This window comes from Salvelinus fontinalis, chromosome 28, assembly GCF_029448725.1.
Source record: "Salvelinus fontinalis isolate EN_2023a chromosome 28, ASM2944872v1, whole genome shotgun sequence".
Classification (NCBI taxonomy): Eukaryota; Metazoa; Chordata; class Actinopteri; order Salmoniformes; family Salmonidae; genus Salvelinus; species Salvelinus fontinalis.
In genome coordinates, this window is record NC_074692.1 from 6489675 (window position 1) to 6514141 (window position 24467).

General features: G+C 44.5%; 1 protein-coding gene and 1 long non-coding RNA gene across 2 annotated transcripts in view; one reads left to right on the plus strand and one right to left on the minus strand.

Moving 5' to 3' along the window:
- LOC129826009 (unconventional myosin-Ih-like) overlaps positions 1–24467 on the plus strand; it is a 42350-nt gene that overhangs the window by 13442 nt on the left and 4441 nt on the right. Inside the window, exons 15-25 of the mRNA XM_055886260.1 lie at positions 20–66; positions 988–1068; positions 2122–2227; positions 2407–2524; positions 10263–10376; positions 10466–10542; positions 10624–10692; positions 12953–13037; positions 13248–13410; positions 13522–13605; positions 20407–20500. Of these exons, the coding sequence (XP_055742235.1) occupies positions 20–66; positions 988–1068; positions 2122–2227; positions 2407–2524; positions 10263–10376; positions 10466–10542; positions 10624–10692; positions 12953–13037; positions 13248–13410; positions 13522–13605; positions 20407–20500 (1038 nt within the window). The remainder of the gene's footprint in view (positions 1–19; positions 67–987; positions 1069–2121; positions 2228–2406; positions 2525–10262; positions 10377–10465; positions 10543–10623; positions 10693–12952; positions 13038–13247; positions 13411–13521; positions 13606–20406; positions 20501–24467) is intronic.
- LOC129826010 (uncharacterized) lies at positions 10359–19397 on the minus strand. Its single transcript, XR_008754976.1, has 5 exons — positions 19268–19397; positions 19013–19183; positions 13524–13585; positions 12930–12971; positions 10359–10525 (listed from the first exon to the last, which is right to left on the minus strand). It is a non-coding gene; the product is annotated as an uncharacterized LOC129826010 (long non-coding RNA).

A 24467-nucleotide genomic window follows, 5' to 3' on the forward strand; every position in this document is an offset into this window, starting at 1 on the left:
GTTGTTTGTGTCATCCCAGGGTTCCTCAACAAAAACAATGACCTGTTATACAGAAACATCAAAGATGTGAGTCTGCAGGTTTCTACTCATGTATTATGTGAGACGGGGAAGAGAGGAAGGGACTCTTCAATTGGTTCCTTAATTATTTACTCTCTTGTAGACTTAAATAATAGAGGAGGAGGGGAATGCAGTGAATTTGGCCAATGGGTCTTGAGTATACACTTGGTGTGTGTATGTGTGTGTTGTGTGTGTGTGTGTGTGTGTGTGTGTGTGTGTGTGTGTGTGTGTGTGTGTGTGTGTGTGTGTGCGTATTTATCCCATAGAGATCCTATTAAATTACTAGAGGGTCTATGTCATAAACCCTCAAAGTTCCAGAATGGGGGAAAATGGCAGCCATATTGGTCAGGGAGAAATCCAAACTAGTCTAATTGGAATAAATGTCAGGAGAGGCATAATCCTGATTTTACTTACGCAGGAAAATTAAAGTAAGGCATGTGATATATCAGAAATGGTGTAATATAATTATTGTCAATCTAAAATATTGTAATATAATTATAAATACAGTTTATATGGGTATTATACAAATGCACTGTATAAATAGCCTCTATGTATATATGTAAACGGACCATAAATGACTGCATTTGTGCTTTTATATGATACAATATCATTACTTGTTGCATTTACAACTTGTCTAAGTCCTATCATCAACTGATTTCAGCTGAGGATTGACTGCATTGTTCGAATGGAATGTTGGCATATTGGCAGTTAATAACAAAAATGTATGGAATCATTCCTCTAAAACTGGCTAGCTAACATACAGTGCTGATCAATTCTTCAACTTCTTTATTTTACACAATATCTTATCACAGCACTGGCACCTCCTTGACCAAAACGGCTGACCTTTATCCAATCATCAGGTTCATGTCCATTCTGTTATTTTAATTCCTAATTCTATTGTTTAACGCTCCCTCCTTTCCCTACTCACAGGTGATGCGGCAATCTAAAAATACCATAGTCAGAGAGTGCTTTGCATCAAAGGAGTCGGATGGCAGGCGGCGACCAGAGACGGTGAGAGCTCACCAAGTTTTTCTCCCACCTCTTTCCCATCTGTCCCCCTGAAGTCACGATTACATTGTTTCTTTACTTGTACATTGCCTCAATAGTATAACATATTGTATATAGTATGGCTGTATGGGGACACACCGTTTTCAGAATGACCAATAACTGAGAAAAGCAATAGATTGCTCTGTGTTTAAATTTGATTATTTATTGTCCCCTTGAAACAACACAAAATTGTAAAAGCAGTCTGCTGGGACTGACACTGATCTGAGGACTGCTTTTCTGTAGTTTGCCAGACAGTTTAAAGCTGTAATCTGTAGTGGTGAAACTGCCACAGCCGTTTGTGATATTACAACAACAAATATGTTACTTCAAACAACGAACACCGTTTTTTTTCCCTCTGACATCATTGCACAGAGTATGTTCTATGATTATTTTTATTTTTTTTACAACGATGGAGGATGCTCCTCTGTCCTGTTTCAAAAACAAAAAAATAACAAGTGCGCCTGGGGTGACCAGTGGCGCTGTTTCACCTTATGCGGATCGCAGCTTTAAGAGCAGTCTGCTGGGATTCAACAACTGATCTGAGGCCTGTTTCTCTATAGGTTGCCAGCCAGTTTAAGAGCAGTCTGCTGGGACTGACACTGATCTGAGGCCTGTTTCTCTGTAGGTTGCCAGCCAGTTTAAGAGCAGTCTGCTGGGACTGACACTGATCTGAGGCCTGCTTCTCTGTAGGTTGCCAGCCAGTTTAAGAGCAGTCTGCTGGGATTCAACAACTGATCTGAGGCCTGTTTCTCTGTAGGTTGCCAGCCAGTTTAAGAGCAGTCTGCTGGGACTGACACTGATCTGAGGCCTGCTTCTCTGTAGGTTGCCAGCCAGTTTAAGAGCAGTCTGCTGGGACTGACACTGATTCCAGGCCTGTTTCTCTGTAGGTTGCTAGCCAGTTTAAGAGCAGTCTGCTGGGACTGACACTGATTCCAGGCCTGTTTCTCTGTAGGTCGCTAGCCAGTTTAAGAGCAGTCTGCTGGGACTGACACTGATTCCAGGCCTGTTTCTCTGTAGGTTGCTAGCCAGTTTAAGAGCAGTCTGCTGGGACTGACAGACATCCTCATGTCTAAGGAGCCCTGGTATGTGCGCTGCCTCAAATCTAACGAGTCCAAACAGCCAGGTGAGAGACCCTCTGACCTCCACCACATGCACCATATCATCACCAGCAGGTGGCACTTCCAAACTGCAAAACGACAACCTGTCAACTGTGTTTATGAAGCAATTTCTCCTTCTTTCTTTCTCTTTTTCCCTCTGTCTTTCTCTCTTTTGTGTGCATGCTCGCACACACACACACAACAGGGCAGTTTGACGACATGGTGGTTCGGCACCAAGTGAAGTACATGGGGCTGATGGAACACCTTCGGGTCAGACGGGCAGGTTTTGCATACCGATGCCGCTATGACGTTTTTCTGCAGAGGTAGGCCAACAGAACTTATTACTTTGTAGAGGGAGGAACTTCAGCCTATGATTTTGCCTTCACATGAGCTGTTGATATTAGGGGCCTGGTCAAAAAATTGCATCCACCTGCCAAACGTAAAAAATATTTTCACATGACTGTGCTCTTGTACAGTAACATAAATTGCACACCATCCCCCCTCATAGAATGAACTAAAAATAAGTCAGATGTTCAACATTGTGATGCCATATTTATGATTCTATATATGCAACAAATGTTCCACCAACAGATTTGTGTCAATGCAGCACACAGCCATTAAACAAAGCATACTGACTTTGGCAACTTCAATATCATGGTTAGCGTAAACACCACAATAAATAGACTGTCAATCTTGACCAACAGATAATACATCCCTCCCTACCATGTAGTCCTACTCAGTATTGAATGTCATTGAACTTTTTGGTGTTTTGTAACAGATGTCTCTTTCAAGTCATCAAATGGCCGCTGCAGTTTCGATTGATTGAATGATTGTCAGTAAAAAATAAATAAAACTGCTGTGGAAATTACCACCAGGGACACCTGAAGTCAATTGTAACGGGTGCGCTGAGAGTCGGGAAGCAATATTAAATGTTTTAATAAATAAACACAACAATTAACACGAAACACAAACAATGCACCAACATGAAACAGAGTCAATAACACCTGAAGAAAGAACCAAGGGGAGAGACAGATATAGGGAAGATAATCAAGGAGGTGATGGAGTCCAGGTGAGTGTTAAGAGGCGCTGGTGCGCTTGACGGTGGTGACAAGTGTGCGGGATAATCAGCAGTCTGATGACCTAGAGACCCGAAGAGGGAGTATACGTGACACTACCCCTGCCAGACGCATGGCTCCAGCCACAGGACGCAGACAAAGGGGACGAACGCAAAGGGGACGAACCCGGGGATCAGGAGCGTACCGGTCACCCCTGTTAAAGAGCGGGAACCTGTCACACTGGCTGAGGCGCGGGAACCTGTCGAGCCGGCTGAGGCATGAGAACCTGAGAAGCCGGTGGAAGCAGGGGAGCCTGGCGATCCGGCTAAGACATGAAAGCCCGACGAGCCGGCTGAGGCAGGGGAGCCTGGTGATCTGGCTGAGGCATGAGAGCCTGACGAGCCGGCTGAGGCAGGGAAGCCTGGCGGCCTGGTTGAGGCATGAGAGCCTGTAGCAGTTCCCGGACCCGACGTCATCACTCTGACACCAAAAATGTTATTAAAATCACTCCCTGATGCTTCCCTTAGGTGACGTGTTATTCTGTAACGAGTGCGCTGAGTCGGGAAGCAAGTACAGGGCGTGAGTGTTTTAATAAATAAACAAAACACTAAACATAAACAACGCATCGACATGAAACAGAGTCAATAACACCTGAGGAAAGAACCAAGGGGAGAGACAGATATAGGGAAGATAATCAACGAGGTGATGGAGTCCAGGTGGGTGTCAAGAGGCGCTAGTGCGCTTGACGGTGGTGACAGGTGTGCGGGATAATCAGCAGTCTGATGACCTAGAGGCCGGAGAGAGAGTACACGTGACATCAATCTTAAATGAATCATTCTTTATTAACAGCAAGCTGAAGAGGTCACAGTCAAACTTAGATGCATAAAGTACCGGTCTGAAGTGAGCTCTGTCAGGGCAGTCCCGTTAGATCTCTTATATACATATCTGGCACGTCTCCTATCTAAATTTATAGAATATATTCTGGGCATTCTGCCAGATGGTCCTAAAGAGGGGTTCATGACACCCCCCCCCCCTCCCCTCATATATTTACTAAGTACAGGCAGGAACCAAGGATTATTTCTGAAAGAGCAGATGAAAATGTTCAACGCTCTTCAACGTCTCTTCATATGATAAAAGTGACCGCGATTGCGCAATAAAGTCGGAGACTTATTTCTACAGTGGTCCTTATTTTCTGTAGCTAATTCTTAAGATGTTTGTGGCTGCTGTTGGACCATAATCAAAGTGACACTGGACTAGCGCACTTGCCAGAGTTGTTAGGGGGACTATCGCTAGGCTTCCATCCAATTGGCGATAAATTTCATGCGAATAATCTAAAATCTGCATAAAAACAATATGCACATTTTCCATCAAATTTACACATAAAAGTATGTGCATAAATATGAAGTGCACATAAAAATCACTTTTGCAGTAAATTCCCATGTACCGAATAAAAAAATACAAGGTTTCCATCGCATTTTCAACTCTAGGCATACTGATGGTTTTGTCACAAAAAATGTTGCATAAGTATAGCGACTGTGCCCACTCTGCTATTAGCATGTGCGTTCTAGCCAAGAGCTCGCAGATACAGTGCGGGTTAGTCTACTACATGATGTGATTATTATGGACACATTTTTTATTTTTATTTATTAAACGGCAGCCAAACAGCAATCATCAGCCGCGTCCTCAGAGCATGCGCAGACCAGTTGGCTGGAGTGTTTACGGACATATTCAATCTCACCCTATCCCAGTCTGTTGTCCCCACTTGCTTCAAGATGTCCACCATTTTCCTGTACCGAAGAAAGCAAAGGTAACTGAACTAAATGACTACTGCCCCTGTAGCACTCACTTCTGTCATCATTAAGTGCTTTGAGAGGCTAGTTAAAGAGCATATCACTTCCACCTTACCCGACACCCTAGACCCACTTCAATTTGCATACCGCCTCAAAAGATCCATGGATGATGCAATCGCCATTGCACTGCACACTGCCCAATCCCATCTGGATAAGAGGAATTCTTATGTAAGAATGCAGTTCATTGACTACAGTTCAGCCTTCACCAACATAGTACCCTCCAAGCTTATCATTAAGCTCGGGGACCTGGGTCTGAACCCCGCCCTGTGGAATTGGGTCCTGGACTTCCTGACAGGCCGCCCCCAGGTGGTGAAGGTGGATAGCAAAACCCCCACTATGCTGATCCTCAACACAGGCGCCCCACAAGGGCACATGCTCAGCCCTCTCCTGTATTCCCTGTTTCCCCATGACCGCGTGGCCACGCACACCTCCAACTCAAACATCAAGTTTGTAGATGACACAACAGTGGTAGGAATGATTACCAACAACCCTTGAGACAGCCTACAGGGAGGTGGAGTGGTGCCAGGAAAATAACATCTCCCTTGACATCAACAAAATGAAGGAGTTGATCGTGGAGTTCAGGAGACAGCAGAGGGAGCACGTCCCCATCCACATCAACGGGGCCACAGTGGAGAAGGTGAAAATCTTCAAGTTCCTTGGTGTGCGCATCACTGACAATCACTGACAAATGGTCCACCCACACAGACAGTGTGGTGAAGGAGGCTGAACACCATTGAGAGCATCCTGTCGGGCTGTATCACCACCTGGTACAGCAACTGCACTGTCCGCAACCGCAGGGTTCTCCAGAGGGTGGTGCGGTCAGCCCAACGCATCACCGGGAGTACACTGCCCTTCAGGACATCTACAGCACCCAGTGTTAAAGGAAGGCCAAGAAGATCATCAGGGACCTCAGTCACCTGAGCCACGGCCTGCTATCATCTAGAAGGCGAGGTCAGTACAGGTGCATCAAAGCTGGGCCCGAGAGACTGAAAAACAGCTTCTATCTTAAGGCCATCAGACTGTTAAATAGCCATCACTACCCAGCCTACACCCAGTACGCTGCCCTGAACTTAGTCACTATCTCTACCACCCGGTTACTAATCCGTGCACCTTAGAGGCTGCTGCCCTATGTACATAGACATGAGACACTGGTCACTTTAATAATGTTTACATACTGTTTTACCCATTTCATATGTATATACTGTATTCTAGTCAAGTCCATCCTATTCAACTATTTCTGTACATATACTAGTCTATACATGTATTCTTCAGATATACTATATATTCTATCCACATGATGCCCATAATGTCTATACATCTCATCACATATACAGTTGAAGTCAGAAGCTTACATACACCTTAGCCAAATACATTTAAACTCAGTTTCACAATTCCTGACATTTAATCATAGTATAAATTCCCTGTCTTAGGTCAGTTAGGATCACCACATTATTTTAAGAATGTGAAATGTCATAATAATAGTAGAGGGATTTATTTCAGCTTTTATTCAGCTTTCATCACATTGCCATTGGGTCAGAAGTTTACATACACTCAATTAGTATTTGGTAGCATTGCCTTTAAATTGCTTAACTTGGGTCAAATGTTTTGGGTAGCCTTCCACAAGCTTCCCACAATAAGTTGGGTGAATTTTGGCCCATTCCTCCTGACAGAGCTGTTGTAACTGAGTCAGGTTTGTAGGCCTTCTTGCTCGCACACACTTTTTCAGTTCAGCCCACAAATTTTCTATAGGATTGAGGTCAGGGCTTTGTGATGGCCGCTCCAATACCTTGACTTTGTTGTCCCTAAGCCATTTTGCCACAACTTTGGAAGTGTGCTTGAGGTCATTGTCCATTTGGAAGACCCATTTGTGACCAAGCTTCAACTTCCTGACGTCTTGAGATGTTGCTTCAATATATCCACATAATTTTCCGTCCTCATGATGCCATCTATTTTGTGAAGTGCACCAGTCCCTCCTGCAGCAAAGCACCCCCACAACATGATGCTGCCACTCCCGTGCTTCACGGTTGGGATGGTGTTCTTCGGCTTGCAAGCATCCCCCTTTTTCCTCCAAACATAACAATGGTCAATATGGCCAAACACTTCTATTTTTGTTTCACCAGACCAGAGGACATTTCTCCAAAAAGTACGATCTTTGTCCCCATGTGCAGTTGCAAACCGTAGTCTGTTTTTTTATGGCGGTTTTGGAGCGGCCTTTCAGGTTATGTCGATATAGGACTCGTTTTTACTGTGGATATATATAAGTTTGTACCTGTTTCCTCCAGCATCTTCACAAGGTTCTTTGCTGTTGTTCTGGGATCGATTTGCACTTTTCGCACCAAAGTACGTTCATCTATAGGAGACAGAACGCGTCTCCTTCCTGAGCGGTATGATGGCTGCGTGGTCCCATGGTGTTATACTTGCGTACTATTGTTTGTACAGATGAAGTGGTACCTTCAGGCGTCTGGAAATTGCTCCCAAGGATGAACCAGACTTGTGGAGGTATACAATTTTTTTTCTGGGGTCTTGGCTGATTTCTTTAGATTTTCCCATGATGTCAAGGAAAGAGGCACTGAGTTTGAAGGTAGACCTTGAAATACATCCACAGGTACAATCAATCAATCAAGTTTATTTTATATAGCCTTTCGTACATCAGCTAATATCTCGAAGTGCTGTACAGAGACCCAGCCTAAAACCCCAAACAGCTAGAATGCAGGTGAAGAAGCACGGTGGCTAGGAAAAACTCCCTAGAAAGGCCAAAACCTAGGAAGAAACCTAGAGAGGAACCAGGCTATGAGGGGTGGCCAGTCCTCTTCTGGCTGTGCCGGGTGGAGATTATAACAGAACTATGCCAAGATGTTCAAAAATGTTCATAAGTGACAAGCATGGTCAAATAATAATCATGGATAATTTTCAGTTGGCTTTTCATAGCCGATCATTAAGAGTTGAAAAACAACAGGTCTGGGACAGGTGGCGGTTCCATAATCGTAGGCAGAACAGCTGAAACCGGAACAGCAGCAAGGCCAGGCGGACTGGGGACAGCAAGGAGCCACCACGCCCGGCAGTCCAGACGTATGGTCCCAGGGCTCAGGTCCTCCGAGAGAAAGAAAGAGAGAAGGAGAAAATTAGAGAGAGCCAATATTTTCAAAATGTTCATAAATGACAAGCATGGTCAAATAATAATCAGGAATAAATCTGTTGGCTTTTCATAGCCGATCATTAAGAGTTGAAAACAGCAGGTCTGGGACAGGTAGGGGTTCCGTAACCGCAGGCAGAACCGTTGAAACTGGAATAGCAGCAAGGCCAGGTGGACTGGGGACAGCAGGGAGTCGTCATGCCCGGTAGTCCTGACGTATGGTCCTAGGGCTCAGGTTCTCAGAGAGAGAGAAAGAAATAGAGAACGAGAGAATTAGAGAAAGCATACTTAAATTCACACAGGACACTGGATAAGACAGGAGAAGTACTCCAGGTATAACCAACTGACCCTAGCCCCCCGACACAAACTACTGCAGCATAAATACTGGAGGCTGAGACAAATGACTCAAATGATGCCAATTAGCCTATCAGAAGCTTCTAAAGCCATGACATCATTTACTGGAATTTTCCAAGCTGTTTAAAGGCACAGTCTACTTAGTGTATGTAAACTTCTGACCACTGGAATTGTGATACAGTGAATGATAAGTGAAATAATCTGTCTGTAAACAATTGTTGGAAAAAGAACTTGTGTCATGCACAAAGTAGATGTCCAAACCAACTTGCCAAAACTATAGTTGGTTAACAAGAAATTTGTTAACAACCTAAGTGTATGTAAACCCTCTGTGGAAAGTGTCTTACATGGAACTCAAAATGGTTCTAGCTGGAACCAAAAGGGTTCTACCTGGAACCAAAAAGGGTTCTTCAAAAGGGTTCTCCTATGGGGACAGGCGGAGAACCCTTTTAGGTTCAAGCCTTTTAGTTCTTTTTAAGAGTGTACTTCACTCGCATAAAAATGTTGGATGGACCTGATTAATGTGAAGCCATTTTGAGGATGCTGGAATTATATTTTGGACAAACGTTTGCATGCCTATGGGAGACTTTTGAAGTAGCCAAATCCCTAATTAGATTAAAACATTGTGAATGGTTATGTTTATGTTTATACCACATATAAAAGGTAATACATTTTAAAAGTAAAATTATACTGTAAATATTTCGGCTATATTAAAGGGTTAGGCCATTCCTCGCGCACCTAGAACCTATGTTACCACATTGTTATAGGACGACATGGGAGATTGATGATCTGCAACATCCACAGTATCAGAATTAAAAATACAGCGACTGGCCTGCTACTGTGTCTTTCTAAACCTTATAAACTGCCGAGAGTAGATCCACCACTGATCCAAATGGAATGAAACATTCAAATCAATGCCTTTGTCAAGTTATATTTTCACTGCAGGCCAGAGTAGAATTGTGTACACTCGAAAACAATAATACAATTACTCATTGCATTGTGGTAGCTTTCTGATCTGCGTGTCTCATGTCATCACTGTTCTTTCATGCACAATAATGCAGCTGGCCTCTACACTGTCTATCAGCTATTCCTATTTGTTATTGTGGATTCATATTGAAAATTGATGCTGCTTTGAATTCTTTTATATGTGGTATGATTGCTAGTTAGCCTATTGCATATCTTGACAAACGATCCACCTACTACATATGACAGACTGGAAGACGAATACTGATCTGTGGTATAGTAAAAGTTAGAGTGTAGAAAAGTGTAGTGCATAAGGGAAGTACCAAAACACATTGATATGGTGGAGGCACATGCAAGCAGATAAGGAAATGTGACTATGTGTAAGGAATTATAAACAAAAAATGATATCGTAAAATCTGTAAAACAGTGAATGCAAACATAAGGAAAAAATGCACTACCCTCCCCTGTGCCCAATAAAAAACCACACAACACTCCCCAAAGTAAAAAAAAGTTTGACAACCCTCCGCTATTTTTTACATTTCTATCTGTCCATTATTATAGATTTTTTATTGTGTCCCCTTGGGGAAATTTGTCTTGTGTCTCAACACAAACAAGCACAGGTATTACATTCAGTACAACATACTGTAGAGCATTAGGCCTACATCCATCTAGATCTAGGACAATTAGGTGATGTGTGATCCACCTCCAGATACAAGCCCCTATGCCCAGCCACCTGGCCCTATTGGAGAGGAGTGGCTGCAGAAGGAGTGGAAGTGCTGGTGCAGCACCTAGGTTACCTGCCAGATGAGTACAAAATGGGCAGGTGAGAGCAGCTAACCAGTGTGGGCCACTCATTTCTCCTTGACTAAATTGGTTCATACAAACCTCTGTTACCTTTCCATTTCACTGTAGAACCAAGATATTTATCCGCCACCCCAGGACACTTTTTGCCACAGAGGATGCCTTTGAGGTCTGCAAACATAAACTTGGTAAGGACAGGAAAACTAAGAAAAATCAAGAGGTTTTATTTATTTGCATAGAGATTGTAATATTACTCATTGATATTACAGCATCAAGGATTCAGGCCCAGTACAAGGGATACTGGCAAAAAGGACAATTCAGAAGACAGAAAGAAGCCGGTAAGTGAAGCTACATGATGTGTTCCTCTGTAGCCATTGTTGGGGAAGCTACTCTGAAAATATAGTTTACCAAGCTACCAATTACTTCACACTAGAAGACATTAAGCTACACTAAAGCTACCCTTAAAGGACAATTCCGCCACTTTTCAACCTCATATTCATCATCTCCAGCACCAAACCAGTGTCTACATATGTGAAAACAGTGCATTTCTATGATCTGTGTTTAAAAATATAAGAAGAAATTATTAAAAGTAAAAACAGGGATTTTCAAAAGCTGCAACGGGTTTCAAGCCAAAGGGAGGGTCTTTTCTTGCTCCTCACATCACTGCGAATCTCATAGTGTTTTAAAATAACTGTTCATCTTTAATGATGTCATCGGGTAGAACTTTTTAACTTTATAACTTCTTCAAAACGTAGAAATGTTCCGTTTTGAAAATATGTTGACACTGGTATTGTGCTGGAGGTAAATGAAGAGGAGGTTGAAAAGTGGTGGAGTTTTGCTTTAAGAAAAACGTTGAAAAAGTCGTTCACTACATCCAAACTACTCCATCGTGATAAATTATATATCATAGAATACAAATCGGAAGAACAGATCAATTTAGGTTCATATGTTAACAGAGGGGTTAACATGGCAAAAAAGTTATTGACTACTGAAAAGATTACCTAGATTTGAATTAGGTTCAACTACCACTAAGCTACTGTAAAATGTAGTTAAATTACTAGTTGAACTACATGTAGTTCACTATTCCCAAACACTGCCTGTAGCTCAGTTGGTAGAGCATGGTGCTTGCAACACCAGTATAGTGGGTTTGATTCCCAGGACCACCCACGTGTAAAATACGGATGCACGCATGACTGTAAGTTACTTTGAATAAAAGTGTCTGCATATATTTATTAAATATACACTGAACAATAATATAAACGCGACATGTAAAGTGTTGGTCCCATGTTTCATGAGCTGAAATAAAAGATCCCCAAAATTGTCCATATGCACAAAAGCTTATTTCTCTCAGATTTTGTGCACAAATTTGTTTACATTACTGTTAGTGAGAATTTCTCCTTTGCCAAGATAATCCACCTGACAGGTGTGGCATATCAAAAATCTGATTAAACAGCATGATCATTACACAGGTGCACCTTGTGCTGGGGGAGAATAAAAGGCCACTCAAAAATGTGCAGTTTTGTCACACAACATAATGCCACAGATGTCTCAAGTTTTGAGGGAGTGTGCAGTTGGCATGCTGATTGCAGGAATGCCCACCAGAGCTGTTGCCAGAGAATTTCATGTTCATTTCTCTACCGTAAGCCCCCTCCAATATTGTTTTAGAGAATTTGGCCGTACGTTCAACCAGCCTCACGACCAGAGACAAAGTGTATGGCGTCGTGTGGGCAAGCGGTTTGCTGATGTCAACGTTGTGAACAGAGTCCCCCATGGTGGCGGTGGGGTTATCGTATGGGCAGGCATATGCTACGGACAAAGAACACAATTGCATCTTATCAATGGCAATTTGAATTCACAGAGATACCGTGATGAGATCCTGAGGCCCATTGTCATGCCATTCATCCGACGCCATCACCTCATGTTTCAGCATGATAATGCACAGCCCCATGTCGTAAGGATCTGTACACAATTCCTGGAAACTGAAAATATCCCAGTTCTTCCATGGCCTGCATACTCACCAGACATGTCACTCATTGAGCATGTTTGGGATGCTCTGTATCGACGTGTACGACAGCGCGTTCCACTTCCCGCCAATATTCAGCAACTTTGCACATCCATATTGAAGAGAAGTGGGACAACATTCCACAGGCCACAATCAACAGCCTGATCAACTCCTTGCGAAGAAGATGTGTCACGCTGCATGAGGCAAATGGTGGTCACACCAGATACTGACTGGTTTTCTGATCCACACCCCTACCTTTTTTTAAAGTATATGCGACCAACAGATGCATATCTGTATTCACAGTTATGTGAAATCCATAGATTATGGCCTAATGAATTTATTCAAATTGACTTTTCAATTGTTGCATGTAGAGTTTATATTTTTGTTCAGTATATTATGATGTGTGTAACATGACATAGGATAAATGGTACATTTTTGGAGAGCAGGAACATTGAAGACAAGCTATATATTAATTTCACTGGCCATGCAAACAGAATGAAGTAGTCTGAACTAAAACTAAATATACAGAGACATTCAATAAGTTCACCGTTCTCTCCATTTTTATTAAGATACCTGTTGTGTAATGTGATCCTTAGCCACCAAGATTGAGACTTGCTGGCGAGGAGTACAAGCCAGGAAAGAGAAAGGGCGGAGACAATGGGCTGTCAAGGTCATCAAGAAGTAAGATGGAGGACAAGATTATATCTTCAGGCTCTAACACTACAATGTTGATGCATCAACCAGAATTACATAACATCATTTATACTCTAGACTAGAGTTTATGTCATAGTTTAGGTCCATAGTGGATTGCAGCCTATCATTTACAGCACAGTCTCGAGGCAGAGGGCAGTGTTACAAATACATGACCAATTTGATCATTTTCTATCCCAGGTTTATTAAAGGATACATGGCCAGAGGGGAGGCAAAGACCACCGATAACTCAGAATACCTGGCCTTTGTCAGACAGAACTACCTAAACAGGCTGAAAGACAATCTCCCTAAAATGGTTCTGGATAAAACCAGCTGGCTTACCCCTCCACCGGTATTGACGGAGGTATGTATTGACATTGGAATTAAATGACATTGAATTGAGGATGGCTATTTTGCTTAAAGGGGAAGCTCAGTGAAACTTGGCTGTGGAACTGTGCTTGCTCTACTTGTACAGACCTCAGAGATCCTGCGTCAGCTCCACATGCGTCTCATGGTGAGGAAGTATATCAGAGGTATCACTGCACAACAGAAAGCACAGGTAAAACCAGAATTACTCTGTCATTTTCCATTTTAACACAATGAGTCCCACCATCACGCCGGTCTTGAATTAGGACCAGAAGTTGAAAGAATACTGAATTATCCTACTCAAGTAAATGTACTGTTAGTATGTATAATGACATTTAACTTAAGTACAAGTACAACTGCTGGTGTGCGACACCGTGGGTTAGCTAAATAACTAGCTTGCTAGTTAGCGACATCGTGTGCTAGCTATCACACGGTGTTGCTCCTGCCTGCGGTGTACCGGACTAGCTGGCTAAACTAGCACACGGTGTCCTTTGCCCCTGTCTGCCGAACACCTGCCCTCGTCGTCGTTAACAGAACTGCATGAAAACAAGGCCCGACAGGCGGGGACGAAGGTCACTGTCTACCGGTGTACGGCTAGCTAGCTACCGTTGTCCCCCCGCCCTTTCTTCTGTGGGGTTTATCGGCGGCTGCCATCCAACATTATTGTGCATTAACGCCACCTACTGTACTGGAGCCCCCCCCCCCCCCGCCTCCCATCTGTCCTAGCATAAACATTTACCAATAGAAGTATAAAGAGGGGTTCCTGCAGATGCAGGGATGCCAACATGCAGGAACGGCCCGAATTGCAGGCCGCAATTGCACCCTTCTCAATCTGGGGAATGCCAGGGCACACTGGACATACCCTGAAGATTTGATGTCAAATTAGCTCTAAAGGCAACAACAGAGCCTCATGGAAATGCAACAAATAACAATTAACCAAATGCGGTTTGCGCCTGTGACTCTAGTGACGAGGGTAGCAGGGAGAGGAAGATAGCAACCAAGTTGACTTGCACTGATAGATTAAAGGGCTCTTCACAGTGATTTCAGTCTTTTTCTTTTTATTTATCCTTTATTTAACTAGGCAAGTCAGTTAAGAACTAATTCTTATTTACAATGACGGCCTACCAGAAGGCAAAAGGCCTCCAGTGGGACGGGGGCTGGGATATTATTATATATATATTTTTTTAAATATAGGACAAAACACACATCACGACAAGAGAGACAACACAACACTACATAAAGAGAGACCTAAGACAACAACGTAGCAAGGCAGCAACACATGACTACACAGCATGGTAGCAATACAACATGACAACAGCACAGAGGGCAAGAAGGTAGAGACAACAATACATCACGCAAAGCAGCCACAACTGTCAGTAAGAGTGTCCATGATTGAGTCTTTGAATGAAGAGATTGAGATAAAACTGTCCAGTTTGAGTGTTTGTTGCAGCTCGTTCCAGTCGCTACCTGCAGCAAACTGAAAAGACGAGCGACCCAGAGATGTGTGTGCTTTGGGGACCTTTAACAGAATGTGACTGGCAGAACGAGTGTTGTATGTGGAGGATGAGGGCTGCAGTAGATATCTCAGATAGGGGGGAGTGAGGCCTAAGAGGGTTTTATAAATAAGCATCCACCAGTGGGTCTTGTGACAGGTATACAGAGATGACCAGTTTACAGAGGAGAATAGAGTGCAGTGAAGTGTCCTATAAGGAGCATTGGTAGCAAATCTGATGGCAGAATGATAAAGAACATCTAGCCGTCCGAGATCACCCTGACCTGCCGTTCTATAAATTGTCTCCGTAATTTAGCATGGGTAGGATGGTCATCTGAATCAGGGTTAGTTTGGCAGCTGGGGTGAAAGAGGAGCGATTACGATAGAGGAAATCAAGTCTCGATTTAACTTTAGCCTGCAGATTTGATATGTGCTGAGAGAAGGACCGTGTACCGTCTAGCCATACTCCCAAGTACTTGTATGAGGTGACTACCTCAAGCTCTAAACCCTCAGAGGTAGTAATCACACCTGTAGGGAGAGGGGCATTCTTCTTACCAAACCACATGACATTTGTTTTGGAGGTGTTCAGAACAACGTTAAGGGTAGAGAAAGCTTGTTGGACACTAAGAAAGCTTTGTTGTAGAGCGTTTAACACAAAATCCGGGGAGGGGCCAGCTGAGTATAAGACTGTTTCATCTGCATATAAATGGATGAGAGAGCTTCCTACTGCCTGAGCTATGTTGCTGATGTAAATTAAGAAGAGCGTGGGGCCTAGGATCGAGCCTTGGGGTACACCCTTGGTGACAGGCAGTGGCTGAGACAGCAGATGTTCTAACTTTATACACTGCACTCTTTGAGGCAGTTAGCAAACCAGGCCAAAGACCCCTCAGAGACACCAATACTCCTTAGCCGGCCCACAAGAATGGAATGGTCTACCGTATCAAAAGCTTAGGCCAAGTCAATAAAAATAGCAGCACAACATTGACATCATCATTGAGGACCTTTAAGGTTGCAGTGACAGATCCATAACCTGAGTGGAAACCAGAGTGCATAACAGAGAGAATACTATAGACGTCAAGAAAGCCAGTCAGTTGATTATTGACAAGTTTTCCCAACACATTTGATAGACAGGGCAAAATATAAATAGGCCTATAATGCAATTGCCAAATAAAATTCTTGAGGTGGAGTAACTCTGCAGATCACGAATTAGGGGCTGAACCTGTTTTTAGTTCCTATTTTCTTTATGGGGGCGTGTTTGTTAAACAATACCACTGAAAATATCAAAAAAGAAAGTCCAAGCGTTTTCGACAGAGCTGATTTCTATACCATTTTACAGAGGCTCATGAAAGAAGGCTTGCTCATTAATATTTTTTTAGCAAGCATGACAAGCAAATATGACAAATCAGGACAGGTCATTTCACTGAGCAGCCATTAGAAACAAAGGCTGTAAAACAGTGATCACTAAGGTCATTACTGAAAACACCAGACTGATACCTGTCAGGATTATTTGTGAGGATAACATCGAGGAGAGTAGCCTTTTCTGGATGTTTGGAGTCCTACCTTGTGGGATTGGTAATAATCTGAGAAAGATTTAGGGAGTCCCATTGCTTTAGGACTTGGTCAGGTGGATTTAAGTATGTCCCAGTTCAGGTCACATAGCAGGACAAATTCAGACTTAGTGTAAGGGGCCAGGAGAGAGTTTAGGGCAGGTAGGGTACAGGCCGGTGCTGATGGAGGACGATAGCACCCAGCAACAGTCAACAAAGAGCTATTTGAAAGTTTAATGCTTAGAATCAAATTGTTTGGGGACAGACTTGGTGGAGACAACCGAGCACTGAAGGTGATCCTTGGTAAAGATTGCCACTCCCACCTTTGGAAGATCTGTCTTGCCGAAAAAGGTTATAATCAGTGTTCAAATCACTCTTCCTTAACCTCTCTTGGGTACGTGAGACGTTAGCGTCCCACCTCTTCAACAGCCAGTGAAACTGCTGGGCGCCAAATTCAAATACAGAAATACTCATTATAAAAATTCAGAAAACAAAACATATTTTACATAGGTTTAAACATTAACTTCTTGTGAATCCAACCACGGTGTCATATTTTTAAAATGCTTTACGGCGAAAGCATACCTTACGATCATTTGAGAACATAGCCCACTAGACAAATCATTACAAACAGTAACCAGCCAAGTAGAACAGTTACACAAATCAGAAATAGAGATAAATCCCTTACCTTTGATGATCTTCATATGGTTGCACTCAGCAGACATTCATTTACTCAATAAATGTTCCTTTTGTTTGATAAAGTCTCTTTATATCCAAAAACCTCTGTTTTGTTCGCGCGTTTTCTTCAGTAATCCACAGGCTCAAAGCAGTCAAAACAGGAAGACAAAAAAATCCAAATTGTATCCGTAAAGTTCATAGAAACATGTCAAACGATGTTTATATTCAATCCTCAGGTTGTTTTTAGCCTAAATAATCAATCATATTTCAACCGGTCAATTTAAAAGGTAAACAAGAAATACAAGCCTGAAACAATTTCTAAAGACTGTTGACATCTAGTGGAAGGCATAGAAACTGCAATTTGAGTCCTAAGTCAATGGATACTGTAATGGCATTGAATAAAAAACTACAAAACCAAAAAATAAACTGCTTCCTGAATGGATTTTTCTCAGGTTTTTGCCTGCCAAATCAGTTCTGTTATACTCACAGACACTATTTTAACAGTTTTGGAAACTAGAGTGTTTTCTATCCAAATCTACCAGTTATATGCATATCATATCTTCTGGGCCCGAGAAGCAGGCAGTTTAATTTGGGCATGCATTTCATCCAAAATTCAGAATGCTGCCCCCTACCCTAGAGAAGTTAACTACGTCTCAGTAATGACCAACACATCTGGATTGGAGCTGTGAACCCATACTTTCAATTGATCCATTTTAGGTAATAAGCTTCTAGTGTTAATTTGCAGAAAATCCAGGCTTTTACGAGAGCAGAAATCAGTGAAGCAGATATCAGAGCACAAGTCAGAATTGGGGCTTGCAACAGTAGATAGGCCAGGGTGTACATGCACATTTCCAGATATCATCAGCAGTAATACAATTAAGCAAGTCAGCCATATCAGCTATGTTTTTTAAGGCAGTAAATGAGGCTGAATTAACTGTTTCGCTGCCAGACAAGGCTCCGCTGAAAGCCAGGTGTAGCAGTGGTAAGGCGTTGGGACTGCTGTTGGGACTCTGCTGTTGGGACAGCTTTATGTAAGCCCTAACAGTTTGTAGGCACCGTTTGTCACTGTTATATTGCAATACATGTATTGTTTAGTGTTGTGTTGTGTAGTGGCTTTGCGGGAATGCATCTCACTTTTAGTTTTTTGCCCCACCAACATTTACATGCTAAAATCACTGCTTATTATTCTCAGATACTGAGACTGTAATGAGTCTGTCAGATGTTCTCTGACCTAAAAAGTTGCCTAATGAGATGAGCCTATGTCTAGCTGTAGCTATTGTGTTGACACACACCGTTATATGCCAGATGAATTAATGTATTGTTCTCTCTCACTTCACATGCAGACACACACTCAATGAAACGAGATTGATGTGTAGACAGTGCATTATTTGTGAGAAACACTGATGTTGAATGAATACATCAATCATTAAGGTTAATGTAATGAATGATAGGCCTACTTCAACTCTCATTAATGTGTAATGAACGGGCTGCACATTTGATGTGATTGAATTATGTGATACTTGGCTATTCTATGCTTTCATACATCATATCATAGAGTGATCTAACCAAATATAGTTAACTAAAAGAATAATGAAACTTGACCCATTCTATTTTATACTTACTAAGTCTGGCTTTTAGATGATCATTATCCTAATTTACACATGACTAAGTATATCAGATAGCTAAAAATCCTAAATCTCTAGAAATATGTCATGACCAAGCAAGCTAATATTAGCTAAATAGCTAGCTAGTTCACTTGTTTTTGATGTTAGCCTAGCTAATGTTGTTACCTAGCCCACCACACATAGTGACAATGACGTGCTAGCCACAAGAACGGCTAATATTTTCGGGTGCTGGTTAGCCATGCAGCTAGCTAGCTAACTTACTGTAGCTGCAAGGATGGCCTCTCTTGTACTTGACGGAGAACTGGTCACTGAAATGCAACCATTTATTCTCCTCCTTGTGTTCTTCAGAAGACACAGCCACTGGGTATGTGTCTGGATTGTCTCCTGACTCTCCTAAGTCTTCTCCGTCTCCATTGTTTTTCACACACACCGCTTTGATAAAAAATAAATTTATTCTCTATTTCAAGACATGTCAGACTAACAAAGTTATTTTAGCATTTTTGAAAATCTGCCTACCATCATCGTTCAGTTTGTGTGCACGGCTTAATTGGATTGGCCTGTTTGGTGCGTGATGCGTGACATTTTATTTGAGGGGCCCCAGCCAACGTAACATTATGATAAACTATGGATAGCCAACAAAATTGTAGTCTGTAACTTATGGCTTTAAAAAGGTAGCGAAATACAATAATTAATTCAAAACATACTTAAGTCTAAATGTAATTACTGACTTAGAAAAATACTCAAAGTACAAGTACTCGGGAAAGCTACTCAATTACAGTAACAAGAGTATTTGTAATTAGTTACTTCCACCCCTGTTTAGGACTTTTAAAACACAAAGTGTGTTTGAGCTACAGACTTCTGGGTTGAACCATTGGAGTTGTCTATTTTTTATGCATCCATACCAATAATTAGTTTGTGTGATTAACGGGGAATGAGCTAGAGAAGTGTTTGTGAGACAAGAGCAGACCCCGAAGAGGCTCCGGGCTGGGTCTTTTTACTAAAACATCCAAATGGTTAAGCTACTAAAAACGATTAAAAGCTATCTATGAAAAGATGAGACTCTCATGTACACGCTCTAGCTACACAAGAGTTTTTAGAAGGTAATGGGTTCTTCTACATAGAAGATCGTAGGAAATCCCAGAATATAGTGTCTATAATACAGTAATAAGCTCACATATTTGCTGTCACTCCAAAACCCTGACAGTTGTCACTGACGAGTTGGATATTCATTTCCCACTGAGCAAACCATTTCTGTACTTCTGTACATTTCTGTACAGCTTCATATAAATTCATTCTGATCAGGTTTTTGTTTGGCGGACCGTATTTTTTTAATTTGACATTTGTGAATCAAACTGTGAAATCAACTGTTTATGTGAAATTGTTGTTCAATCTAAGGGCTGAACATGCAGATAAATGAAAGTCAGATAAATAAAAACGAGATTTTTGCTATCCATTACATCATGGATATAGTAGGCAACAGACTTTTGTTGTAGTACTGTACATGTTTTATTGTATTTACTGTGTTGTAGGCATAGGGGCCTAAAAGGTTAGGATTTTAAACCTTGTATAACCTGTATAGCCTATGCAGATGTTTGTGATCATATGAATGTGTAATTCCATCGTTGTGATGTTTATTAATTGTGTTTCCCTCCCAGCTTCAACTCAAGGGGATCACCAGTGTCATCTTCAAGGGCAAGAAGGACAGCTACCCACAGAGTGTCTCCCAACCCTATGTGGACACCAGGATCAGTCAGTATATAGTAGCACAGCGGTTCCCAAACTAGGGGTCGCAACCCCATGTGGGGTCACCTGATATGAAAATGGGGTCGCAGGAGAATTTCCAAAATCCTGAGAAAAAAATACGATATACAAATAAATATATATAAAAAATATACAGTATATATGTATATATACAGTACCAGTCAAAAGTTTGGACACACCTACTTATTCAAGGCTTTTTCAACCGAAAGGTTGCTAGATCGAATCCTCGAGCTGACAAGGTAAAAATCTGTTGTTCTGCCCCTGAACAAGGCAGTTAACCCACTTGTCACGCCCTGGCCTTAGTTATCTTTGTTTTCTGTAATATTTTGGTTAGGTCAGGGTGTGACAGGGGGGATGTTTGTGTATAGTTGTCTCGTCTGGGGTGGTTGTATGGTATAGGGGGTTTTGGTAGAGTGTATGGGTTTGTGTTGAGTGTAGGTGTCTAGGTAAGTCTATGGTTGCCTGAATGGTTCTCAATCAGAGACAGCTGTCATTCATTGTCTCTGATTGGGAGCCATATTTAAGGCAGCCATAGGCAGTAGGCTTTTGTGGGTAATTGTTTATGTTGAACGTTAGTAGCTTGTGTGTGCACTTTCGTTTATAGCTTCACGGTCGTTTATTGTTTTGTTAGTTTTGTAAGAGTGTTTCGTGTTACGTCTTCGTCTAATAAAAGGAAGATGTATGTCTCTCACGCTGCGCCTTGGTCCGCTCATTCACGTAAAGACGATCGTGACAGAATTACCCACCTGAACAAGCAGCGTGATTCAAGGCAGCAGCAGCAAACGCAGGATTACAGGAATTGTGAGGAAATTCTGGACAGCGAAGAACCAGGAGAATATCGCCGCCAGAAAGCTGAGCTGGAGGCAGCGAAAGCAGAGAGGCGGCGTTTTGAGGAGCTAGCACGGAAGCAGGAGAAGGATCTGGGCTATACTACCTGGGAGGAGATCGACAGGTGGGCGATCGACCCAAGGAGAGTGCCGGAGCCCTCCTGGGATTCGATGGAGCAATGTGCGGAGGAAAACCGGCGAATGGAGGCAGCACGACGATGCGGTAGGAAGCCTGTAAGTCAAGCCCAAAAAATTGTGTGGCGAAGTCAGGTAGGAGACCTGCGCCAACTTCCCGATCTTACCGTGGAGAGCGAGAGTACGGGCAGACACCGTGTTATGCGGTAGAGCGCACGGTGTCTCCTGTACGTGTGCATAGCCCGGTGCGGGTTATTCCACCTCCCCGCACTGGCAGGGCTAGATTGAGTATTGAGCCAGGTGCCATGAAGCCGGCTCAACGCGTCTGGTCTCCAGTGCGTCTCCTCGGGCCGGCATACATGGCACCAGCCTTACGCATGGTGTCCCCGGTTCGCCTACACAGCCCAGTGCGGGTTATTCCACCTCCCCGCACTGGTCGGGCTACAGGGAGCATACAACCAGGTAAGGTTGGGCAGGCTCAGTGCTCAAGGGAGCCAGTACGCCTGCATGGTCCGGTATATCCGGCGCCACCTCCCCGCCCCAGCCCAGTACCACCAGTGCCAACACCACACACCAGGCTTCCAGTGTGTCTCCAGAGCCCTGTTCCTCCTCCACGCACTAGCCCTATGGTGCGTGTCTCCAGCCCAGTACCTCCAGTTCCGGCACCACGCATCAAGCCTCCTGTGCGTCTCCAGAGTCCTGTACGCACTGTTCCTTCTCCCCGCACTCGCCCTGAGGTGCGTGCCCTCAGCCCGGTATCACCAGTTCCAGTACCACGCACCAGGCCTATAGTGCGCCTCGAGATTCCAGTGTGCCCTGTTCCTGCTCCCCGCACTAGCCTTGAGGTGCGTGTCTCCTGTCCGGTACCACCAGTTCCGGCACCACGCACCAGGCCTACTGTGCGCCTCAGCAGGTCGGAGTCGGTCGTCTGCCCAGCGTCATCTGAGGCATCCGTCTGCCCAGCGCCATCTGAGCCATCCGTCTGCCCAGCGCCATCTGAGCCATCCGTCTGCCCAGCGCCATCTGAGCCATCCGTCTGCCCAGCGCCATCTGAGCCATCCGTCTGCCCAGCGCCATCTGAGCCATCCGTCTGCCCAGCGCCATCTGAGCCATCCGTCTGCCCAGCGCCATCTGAGCCATCCGTCTGCCCAGCGCCATCTGAGCCATCCGTCTGCCCAGCGCCATCTGAGCCATCCGTCTGCCCAGCGCCATCTGAGCCATCCGTCTGTCCCGAGCCGTCAGAGCCGCCCGTCTGTCCCGAGCCGTCAGAGCCGCCCGTCTGTCCCGAGCCGTCAGAGCCGCCCGTCTGTCCCGAGCCGTCAGAGCCGCCCGTCTGTCCCGAGCCGTCAGAGCCGCCCGTCTGTCCCGAGCCGTCAGAGCCGCCCGTCTGTCCCGAGCCGTCAGAGCCGCCCGTCTGTCCCGAGCCGTCAGAGCCGCCCGTCTGTCCCGAGCCGTCAGAGCCGCCCGTCTGTCCCGAGCCGTCAGAGCCGCCCGTCTGTCCCGAGCCGTCAGAGCCGCCCGTCTGTCCCGAGCCGTCAGAGCCGCCCGTCTGTCCCGAGCCGTCAGAGCCGCCCGTCTGTCCCGAGCCGTCAGAGCCGTCCGTCAGTCCCGAGCCGCCAGCCAGTCAGGAGCCGCCAGAGCCGCCAGAGCCGCCAGCCAGTCAGGAGCCGGCAGAGCCGCCAGCCAGTCAGGAGCCGCCAGAGCCGGCAGTCAGTTATGAGCTGCCCTCCAGTCATGAGCTGCCCTCCAGTCATGAGCTGCCCTCCAGTCATGAGCTGCCCTCCAGTCATGAGCTGCCCTCCAGTCATGAGCTGCCCTCCAGTCATGAGCTGCCCTCCAGTCATGAGCTGCCCTCCAGTCATGAGCTGCCCTCCAGTCATGAGCTGCCATATAGTCCGGAGCTGTATCTAGTCCGGAGCAACCATTCAGTCCAGAGCTGCCTCTCTGTCCGGAGCTGCCCTTCAGTCCGGAGTTGCCCCTCTGTCCTGAGTTGCCCCTCTGTCCTGAGTTGCCCCTCTGTCCTGAGTTGCCCCTCTGTCCTGAGCTACCCCTCTGTCCTGAGCTACCCCTCTGTCCTGAGCTACCCCTCTGTCCTGAGCTACCCCTCTGTCCTGAGCTACCTCTCTGTCCTGGGTTACCTCTCTGTCCTGAGCTACCTCTCTGTCCTGAGTTGTCTCCTCTATTTAGGAGGGGCCTTGGTGAAGGTTCCTGGACCAGGGTCGGGGGCGAGGGTCGCCACTCAAGGGACGCTAAGGAGTGGGACAAAGACAATGGTGGAGTGGTGTCCTCGTCCTGCGCTGGAGCCGCCACCGCGGACAGATGCCCACCCAGACCCTCCCCTTGAGTTTTAGGGGTGCGCCCGGAGTTCGCACCTTGAGGGGGGGGGGGGGGTTCTGCTACGTTCCTGACCTGTTTCCCGTTGTTTTTGAACTTTGTTTAGTTGGTCAGGACGTGAGCTGGGTGGGTAGTCTATGTTATGTGTTTCTATGTTGGGTTAAATGTGTTGCCTGATATGGTTCTCAATTAGGGGCAGGTGTTTGACGTTTCCTCTGATTGAGAACCATATTAAGGTAGGCTGTTCTCACTGTTTGTTTGTGGGTGATTGTTCCTGTGTCTGTGTCTACCACACGGGACTGTTTCGTTTGTTTGTTCGTTTGGCTAGTCTTTCCTGTTCGTGCGTTCTTCGTGTCTATGTAAGTTCTCAAGTTCAGGTCTGTCTACGTCGTTTTGTTGTTTTGTTTCTATTCAAGTGTTCTTCGTATGTTCGTCTTTGCTTTAATAAATATTCATTATGTCTACATACCTCGCTGCGTGTTGGTCCGATCCATGCTCCTCCTCGTCCGAGGAGGAGGAATATGACGAACGTTACAGTCCGCCAATTGAAGCTCAACAGAAGTTGGGTGATGCAACAGGACAATGACCCAAAACACAGAAGTAAATCAACAGCAGAATGGCTTCAACAGAAGAAAATACGCCTTCTGGAGTACCCCAGT